The sequence below is a fragment of the Sinocyclocheilus rhinocerous genome, unplaced genomic scaffold (assembly GCF_001515625.1).
Source record: "Sinocyclocheilus rhinocerous isolate Xijiao unplaced genomic scaffold, SAMN03320098_v1.1 scaffold1615, whole genome shotgun sequence".
NCBI classification, from domain to species: domain Eukaryota; kingdom Metazoa; phylum Chordata; class Actinopteri; order Cypriniformes; family Cyprinidae; genus Sinocyclocheilus; species Sinocyclocheilus rhinocerous.
In genome coordinates, this window is record NW_015645292.1 from 1,272,439 (window position 1) to 1,282,776 (window position 10,338).

At 37.9% G+C, this 10,338-nt stretch overlaps 1 protein-coding gene across 1 annotated transcript in view; it reads right to left on the bottom strand.

Annotated features, from left to right (window-relative positions):
• Positions 1-6,341, bottom strand: part of LOC107705905 (arf-GAP with dual PH domain-containing protein 1) — a 13,267-nt gene extending 6,926 nt beyond the window's left edge. The window contains 3 exon segments of the mRNA XM_074560053.1: positions 1,138-1,268; positions 4,722-4,899; positions 6,250-6,341. Coding sequence (XP_074416154.1) covers positions 1,138-1,268; positions 4,722-4,809 — 219 coding nt within the window. The 5' untranslated portion in view covers positions 4,810-4,899; positions 6,250-6,341.
• Between the last annotated feature and the right edge of the window lie 3,997 nt (positions 6,342-10,338).

A 10,338-nucleotide genomic window follows, 5' to 3' on the forward strand; every position in this document is an offset into this window, starting at 1 on the left:
ATATGTGACCGTGGAGCACAAAACCAGTCATAAGGGTCAGTTTTTTGAAAGTGAGATTTATTCATCACCTGAATAAATAAGCTTTTCATTGATGTATGGTTTGTTAGGATCGGACAATATTTGGTCGAGATACAACTTTTTGAAAATCTGGAATCTGAGGGTGCTAAAAAATCTAAATATTGAGAAAATCATCTTTAAAGTTGTCCAAATGAAGTTCTTAGCAATGCATATTACTAATCAAAAATTAAGTTTTGATATATTTACGGTAGGAAATTTACAAAATATCTTCATGGAACATGATCGTTACTTAATATCCTAATGATTTTTGGCATAAAAGAAAAATCAATAATTGTTACCCATACAATGTATTGTTGGCTATTGCTACAAATATACCCCAGCGACTTAAGACTGCTTTTGTGCTCCAGGGACACATATGATTTAACTGTTTAAAGAACAGAAACATTAAAGAAACTTGTGCTGTTTTAAACACTGATTTGTTTCTGTGGAAGAGAAAAGATGAATCTTCATGCAGCTCTTTTCCGTACAGCAACAGTTCACAGTGACCATATTAAGCTCCAGAAACAGAAGACATGAGCACCATAAATGCATCATAAAGACTCATATGCGCTATATATTCTTCAGAAGTCATATGACGATTTGTTTTGAGGAACAGACTGAAAACTACGTTCAGCTTGACAGTCGAGAAAAAAAGAGCTGCATGAGTTTTCAAACTTTCTCCTCTTGTTGCTCCATGAAGAATTCAGTGTTGGTATTAACTAAAACTAAAACTGTTTTAAAAAATCACTTTCTTAATCGAAATAAAGATGGAAAAAAGTCAACTTCAAAAACCTGAAAAATAGAACTGTTGCTTTGAAAACAAATTAAAATAAAATGGTTTTAAAATCAAGTTAAAATTAAAACTAAAATAAAAAAAATTTAAAGAACCAGAAATATAAAAAAAACTAATAAAGATGAGAAAAACTAAAACTGAAAATATTAAAGTGTCATACTATTACTAAATACTATAATAGTATTTAAATGATACAAAATAACACTGATGCGGGTTTGAAGCAGCATGAAGAAAGGTCAATAATGACAGAGTGTGATTACTTTCTGAACAGAAACGTTACTGAACACCTGAACTTCTGAATCCTCCCAGCGTGAGAGTCGGAGCGATTTGACTTTTCCGAGATCGGGAATACCGCGATGGACTCCGGAGCAGCCCAGACAGACGAAGACTCCTAAAGAACAGGAGCCCCATTCCGGATCTGAGAGAGAGAAACAATAAATAAAACAGATATTAAAGCACGTTAGGTGTCTAGTTTGACACACAAAACAGTAAGGATGTCATCATGGAAAGCGGGAGTCAGTAAACGCTGTAAACGCAGGTCTGGCCGATGTTGTTTTGAATGGATCGTCGTGTTATCATGAGATTACAGTGCTGTTACTGACACACAAAACTCAGACTCAGCACAAACAGGATAGAATAAGGAAGAGATACTGAAGACTGACTTACAGCAGGCTTACTGGAAAACAGACCCTTAAACGCTGAAGAGCAAAAGAACTCAGACAGACGAGCTTGTTAAGATTAAACACCCTGAAGCTAAAGAAACACGAACCAGGTGAAGAAGCATTAACATCAGCCTCAAGCTACAGAAACACAGCGAGCACATTCCAGCAGAAAAAATATGAGATTCAACGATAAAGACACAGATTTGGACCAGAAAACTGAATCCAGGCGTCATTATGAACTATACAAATACTTCATATACCTCATTCATTTATATTAATGAAAATATATTAGTGCGTCAGTACTGTTTTTAATTGGGGACGGAAGTATTTGAAATATACCGCTGTGTATCTGTTTGTTTATATATATATACTGTATATATATATACATATATATATATATATATATATACACACACACATCTGAATACACTGTCAGAATATTAATGAAAAATATAAGCACATGCAAATGAGTCAATCCTGTTTGTTCAGCATGATAAAGTTCTGCTGAACAGCACTGACTCATTTGCAAGTATTTATATATATATTAGTGCTGCCAAACGATTAATCGCGATTAATCGCATCCAAAATAAAAGTTTTTGTTTATATAATATATGCGTGTGTACTGTATATATTTATTATGTATATATAAATACACACACATGCATGTATATATTTAAGAAAAAATAGGTTTTATTAATATACAGTATAAAATATTAATATTTATATATTATATATATATATATATATATTTGTAAAATATATACACATGTATGTTTGTGTATTTATATATACATAATAAATATACACAGTACACACGCACATATTATATAAACAAAAACTTTTATTTTGGATGCGATTAATCGCGATTAATCGTTTGGCAGCACTAATATATTTATATATGTATTCATATATAAGTGTAAGAGCTGGTTTCATATCACATGTGAACTTGAACTAATGTCGTTCCAAACCTGTACGACTTGATGCTGATCACAAAAATGATATTCTGAAGAATGTTGGTAACCAAACTGTTTAGGTTTCCATTGACTTTCATTCTATGGACAACAAATACAATGAAAGTCAATGAAAACTGAAACTATTAATGTCTACTTTTGTCTTCAGCATCAAGTCATACAGGTTTGGAACGACATTTACATGATGACCGAATGTTTTTGTTGGCCTTTAAACCCTCATAAGATCATGATCGCAAACTCTCGTTTACTTTAAAAACAGTTTGCCACTCAATCTGAACATGTTCCTCATGTGATTTAAATCAAGTAAAAATCATGATGTATTAAACATGATAATATGACAATAAAGCTGAACCAAAAACTTAAGATATGCAAAGACGGTGCAACATGCAAAATAGCGGAATAAATCCTGCTTTATGAATAAAAGAGCCAATCGCTGGTTGCTAAAGTCATCAAGTCACTGCATAGATGTAAATTTCACATTTAGCCGCTCCAGACGTTGTTGGAACGGTCAACATGTCGTCACTTGCAGTTAAAGTAAATTTCTGCGTCCCAATGTTCATACTATCCATCCTAAACAGTATGTGAGATTAGAGTTAGCCATTACCCACAATCCTTTGCACTCTGGCGAAGGATTCGGTTGAGAACTACAAATACAAATCAAGTGTTTAAAAAAAAACTACAAACATGGCGGATGTAAGTAGAGAGGTTTAGATAAAGGGGTTTGAGTGACTAATAATCAACATTTAACCTGGTAAAAAAAAAATGTTATTTAATGTTATCTGTGTCATATTTAATCTGCAACAATAATGTGAACTTTTATAAACATCCATTAGGCCAATAACTTTTAAATGCATCATTGTGCAAAAAACATGAGCAGAGTTTGTCCCAAAGCTTGCCTACTCTTCTACTACACACTCTTTTCTTCACATAAAGAGTACATACTAAGAGTGTAGTATAAGTAGGCAAACTGAGACACAGCAAATGTGTTTACAACACTGCCTCTGCTTGTAAAAACCGTCGAGATTTAAATTCCCGCTGAAACGGGATCACCTTTCACAGGTGAGAATGTCTTGGTTTATTATGAGTTTATAAAGTCAGTATTACAGGTTGGTAACTTTTAAATGTCGTCTTAGCTAACGGCTTCGTCTTGTTGTATTGTGTGAGTTTATCAGTATAATCTGAACTAGTCTGTTGCCGATATAGACATTCATGCATGTGTATAACTACAGTTGCAGACGCACAATCAACTTGTTTATTATGCATTATAATTATTAAATTAATTAACACGATTGCCGGTTTAAATGGTGACAGGATGCACGTAACTCTTAAAAATGCAATTATGAGAAAGCAGTGTTTCCCAATGCTTGATTATCTTCTGCTCTTGACAGAAAAGTCTCTACTTGTAGGGCGTAGTATAAGTATGTGGATTGGGACACAGCTTCAGTAGCTTTGGTCTTGCATGCCTGAAAATAGCTGCCCGGAGGCGTCGCAAATATGGCTGCCGAGTGAACAGACTTTCCTCAAAAGGGACTTTGGCTGAGGGTCACGACAGATCGGCTTTTTCTCTCTTTCCACATGTGTTGCAGTGGACAGACTTCCAGAAACACACTTCCTATTTCTTCATCAGTCTCTCGACCGCTCACACACCCCTCGTCTCTCTCTCTCTCTCTAGAAATATGTAGAAATCACACACGACCACACCTTTAGTCTATATCTGATCCTGTCTCCAGCAGCCGCAGCTCGTGTCCAGACAAACACAATCCCACAATCCTGATCTCTGGAATATCATTTCTAAACCCTAAGTGAGTCATCCTGAATCAGGAGGAGAAGGTTCTCCTGAAAGCAAATCCTGTCTTGCATGAGTACAGTCACAACCCTGAACCCATGATCCATCACGCCTGTCTTAACTTCACAAACTCCTGCAGTCTCTCATTATCACACAGGTATGTCTGGAGACACACTGCGCATGCGCGCACTTCTACTCTGATTTAAAGCATCTTGGCTTCATGAACTCTGAATAGAATCGCGTATAATCAAATAAGGTTGCAATAGAGTGCTTGAAACATCTCAGAGCCGAGTCGTCAGAGTTCGTCGAAGCGTCGCGCGCGGTGTTTCAGGTGAGTCGCCCCCGTGTGTCTCTAGCGCGCGTTTATCCGCTCGCGCAGGTTCGGTCGTGCCTCGCGCGCCCGGTTCCGGTTGTTCGGTGAATGTTTCATGCGTGTACATGCAAGAACTTACTGTCGGCGCCGCAGTCCGCGCAGCTGCCGTTCCCCGGCTTCTGCAGGACGTGTTTCAGGGTTCTGGCCGCGCGCTCGTTGTCCGTCATCGGTCCGGTGGAGCGGCGGGTCGGTGTCTCCTCACGAGCGCTGCGGCGGGAGCAGGAGGAGGAAGAGGAGGAGGAGGAGGAGGCGCTGGTCTGATGGAGGTGTTTCAAACATTCGGAAGTGAAGCAGCAGAGTTTGTTCAGACTTGTTCCGCATCAGAAACGCCACAGAGAGTGTGTGTGTGTGTGTGTGTGAGTGTGTGTGTGTGTGTGAGTGTGTGAGTGTGTGTGTGTGCGCGCGTTCCAGAGCACCATCACATCAACTACACATTATATAAACATAAACTCACAGATTAAATATATATTATTTACACACTACACAGATTATACATATAAATAACACAAATGTAGCTACCTGTACACAACCTACACCAACTCAAAGATTATGTACACATAAACAAATTACGAATTATTTATTTACTAACATAATATAATCACAGAATATTAACACCCAGGAAGACCAAACATGCAGAAATTAAAAAGAAAGAAAGGACTTGCTAAAACAAATACAATTAATATTTAATTAAATTTGTATGACTTTTTCCCACTTTGTTTATAATTTTCTTTTACTTGCTATTTATTTATTTATGCGTTCATTTATTTATATATTTAAACTATATAAAGTAATATGTCATACTTGGAACCTGTTTGTGGGGGAAAATGAAAAAAAAAAACAGGTTTGTATTTAAAACAGGTTACAGTATAATAGACTTGGTGCCATTTTGGTTAAAAAAAAAATAAAAATATATATATATTTACTGCATTAAACAGCATCAGAGCCACCAGGGGGCCCCTAGAACTACATGAAATAACAGCTTGTTTTATTTATTTATTTATTTATTTTCTGATATATTACATCAATGGACATTACGCCAGAGCATCAAAGGATTTTAAAACTGATCGTGTTTTGTGTGTGGAGGGGGGACAAAATGAACCTGGGGGACACAAATCATATCTGAGGGGGCAGTGCTAAGACTTTGAATGTTAAAGTGCAACTGAACACCTGTCCACTCTTGTGGGTTTGCTACTGTTACAATCAAAAATCGTAGAAGGGTAAAAACATGACAGGCAGACATTGGTATGATATAAGCAACACAGCTACAACAAATAAAATTGATAATGGGTGTGTTAGATTTATAGTGTGCGAATAATCAAGCATTGACAATAATCAGTCATATTGGCGGTACCAAGAGGCCCCCAAATAAAATTAAAATTCTGCTTAGGGTCTCATAAAGGCTTGGGCCGGCCCTGCATAGCATCACATCAGTTAAACTATGGTAAGTTTTGATTTAAAATGTTTGTGATAGCCTACCTTTTGACGTGAAAAGCCGGCTATAGACTGTGTTTAGAGTCGCTGAATCAACTCTTTTGGAGTCGACTCCCCATCACTAGAGGAAAGGCGATTTGCAAATAATCATAAAAAATATAAAGTGTGAGACTTACTTCTTCTGGAGGTGCAGCTGGATCACGAACACTGGGTACTGATCCATCCGTGAGCTTTAACTTCTTAGCAAAACCTGCCTTGAATCGTCCCTCAGAAAGCAGTCTGGAGCAAACAAATTTCCGTGTGTTCGGTGGCGCATTACCATCAAAAATAAAACTACTCCACTGATGTCGGGAGAAAATGAAGACTCTTGCGTTCACTTTAAGAGAAAATGATGGGCAGCGTACAGCTGGCTGGGGGCGGAGATATGCTAATACGGGACGGTCCGCCAGCGGACGTGGGCGGGGCTTGAGCAACATGACGTCATACTGCTCAGAAAATCAAAACGGCTTGATAATTGAGACTGTTTAGGTTTTTGGGGATTTAAAAAAAAAGATAAGAGAATGGAATTTTATCATTGTAGAGTGGTTGTGTCCACACACCGCTAAGACACATGTATATGCAAATACCATGTAAAAGTGAATTTTGCATCCAATGTCCTCTTTAAATGTCTTACATGTCTGGTTTCACTGTCACTATCTGTGTGTGTCCACATGGTGGAGGCAGATCACTGTGAATCAGTCGCTCTCCACTGAAACAGACCACACAAGAATCTGATCAGCTGAAATTATTTGTATAGTAATATAGGATGCTCTACATAGAGATGAATGAATGCATCCAGAAGCACGTTTTGCATTTTATTAGCCTACATGAGTTCTCGGTGTGAACTCACCAAACTCTCTTCAGGGCTCTGAGCTGAAGCCGCCGGTGGATCCGTGTGTTTGTGATCTGTGGTTTGCCTGCTGCTGGATAAGTGAGATGAATCGCTCTGTTTAACAGCTGAACGCATCACTTCTCATTTCAGAGCATCGGTCCTCTGAGTTCAGCTCTCAGACCGCACAGATCCTTCATCAAACCGCGGTGATACAGTAGATCAGATGCGCTGTGACTGTAACACTGTCTCCATGGCAACCCCAAAGGATGCTGCCACAACGACCACCAAAATAGCACAAATAAATAAAGAACTAAACGAGGGAGCGCCACTCTTCCTGACGGATTGAACAATTATAATAAACCAGGCTCTCACTGCTCAGTCATCATTTGTGTAGATGAGCGCTGGCGGGCTGAAGCTCGCGATTAAATAAGTGACACGAGCCATTAAGATCTGTTTTATGTCCAGCGTGGTGACAGTTCAGCTCATCAGCCTCCGTCTCTCATCCTAACCTCACATCACATTTCATTAGTTTGTGCTGAAGGTGTCAGAGACCTGCAGTCTTCCTGTAAAATTACATTCATCCACAAATGATGCATGAAATTTTAATGCTTGCCCTGCTCTACAGATTTTACATACTTTTCCTTTAAAGCTGCCGTGGAACAATATATTGTGAAAAGTGCTATAATGAACTGAATTGACTGTGATGATGCATTTCCATAATTATTAACATCGTAATCTAGCTGTTATATATATATATATATATATACATATTTCCATTCATAAAAAATAAATAAATAAATGTGCATTTATAACTACATTTCTGACCAACATTATCACTCTATATTTATATTTTTTCCTCTTTTGTAAAGTAATAGAAATGCTAATTTGCAAAATGTCTTTTGCAATTTTGCAAAAGGGAACACAAAAAAGGTATTTTTTAATTATATAATATTATTCAATTATATATTATGTATAAAAAATACAGTATAATAGACTATTTAATGGCTTTTTGTTAAAGATAATCAGTAAATGAAACAAAAATGCATGACAATTTGCTCCAACCCGAAAACGCATAACTGCTATATGCTTATAATGCTATTGTGGATTTTGTCGTTTGCAATTGGAGCAAAAGGGAACAACAAAATTTGCATTTGTTGTAGTTTCTGTTCACTACTATTGAAGTGCACTCAACCATGACAACTTCTGCTTATGAGAAGGCCGGAAATATGAAAATGGCTCATAGTGCTGCATTTAACACATTGCACCATGTTTAAATGCAGTCCATTATATTCCCCTCAAAATTAATGCAAAAAAAAAAATATTTTGATTTAGCAGATTTTGATTGAGTCACTCACAGAATGGAACCTGAACCACAGAACAAATAGAGGAAGAGATTCAGCAATCTGAAAACAAGTAGCACGCATGTGAAAAATCAGATTGAGGAAGAACTGACGAATAGAAAGAGAGAGAAAAGGAGAAGGAGAAGAGGCCATGAGCTGCTCCTTCAAGAAATCATCGCATTAACCAGCAGCTTAACATCCTGACCTTTAGATAATAGAGCTCCACATTTCACTGTAATTCATCATTACTCATCAGCTGAAGACACACACACACACACACGCATGCACACTCACACACACACACACGCACGCACGCACACTCACACTCACAAACACACTCACACACACACACACACACACTCACATGCACACACACACTCCTATCTGAAGCTTCTCTCTGCATGTGTTTTGTTTATTTCTTGGATTCACTTTGGCTTCATCAAAGCCATCAAGATCTCCTTGATCTTCTCAGATAAAAATTCCATTATACTGAAACATCCTACAACTTTAAGAAGGTAAATCATTCTCCTCAGTCCATAAGGAGCATGTGCACAAAATTAAACCATTTCTGGTTCCCTAAAGAACTTTCAGTGATCAGTTCTTAAAAGAACCATGTTTTTCTTAGTTTGAAGGACATTTGAATAATCTAAATAAACTTTTTCCACTATAAAGAACCTTTTCTGCAATGGAAAGATTCCACGGATGTTAACGGTTCTTCATGGGACCTTAACGAATTTTTATTTTGAGTGTGTTGACATGCACTAAACAGAAAGGACTCGTGCTGAACTTCTGCAGCTTTCTGACGTCACACACAGACGACCGTCCACATTTACACATCGATGAACAGAAACCTGGTCTATCCAGTTAAACTGAGGTCATGAGGAGGAAGCAGGGCAGTCATTATTATTCCTGAACAGCAGAAGAGCTGACGATAAATGCGTAAAGGCTTGAGCTGTTCCTGGAGATGTTCAGTGTTTGCTGCTGTTTTAAACACTTAACGTTATTGAAGGATTTCGGACTGAATTCTCCCATAATCCCTGTCAAACTCTTGCTCTTCAGCGTGGTTGTGGATTGTCTCTTCTGTGGTAAAGGCTGTAACAGGCAGATTTAGTCTCAGCTGTTAGCATACGATCGTAATCCGTTCCGGCTGCGTTTTGTAATCCTAATGGCCGTTTGCCGTCGCGGTGGAAGCGTTTGATGTGACTGAGAGACGTCTGTTTGCTCAGCACCAGCTGAAACCGTGCCCAACGTTCACGCCACGAGCCTCTCCGAGTACAAACACACACACACACTCACTCACACACACACACACACACACACACACTCTCTCACATACACACTCAATCACACACACACTCACACACTCACAAACACAGATACACACTCACAAACACAGATATACACTCACAAACACACACACACTCATAAACACACACACACACACACACACATACACACACACACACACACACAAACACAGATACACTCACACACACACACACACACACTCACAAACACACACTCACAAGCACAGATACACACACACACACTGCACATGAACAATATCACTATATACTCTACTGCATGAATACAATATACAGAATGGGTCACACTTCAGTTTGGAGACCAATTCTCACTCTTAATTAACTATTAACTTTCACCTCAAACTCCTAATTTGCTGCTTATTAATAGTTAGTAAGGTAGTTGTTAAGTTTAGGTATGGGGTTTAGGATTAAGAAACCATGGTTATGCAGAATAAGGCATTAATATGTGCTTTATAAGTACTAATTAAGAGCCAATATACTAGCAATATGCACGCTAATAAGCAACTAGATAATAGACTGTAATTTATTCCTGTGATGCGCAGCTGTATTTTCAGCATCATTACTCCAGTCTTCAGTGTCACATGATCTTCAGAAATCATGCTAATATGCTGATTTGCTGCTCAAGAAACATTTCTGATTATTATCAGTGTTGAAAACAGTCGTGCTGCACAATATTTTTGTGGAAACTGTGATACATTTTAGTTTTCAGGATTCACAGATGAACAGAAA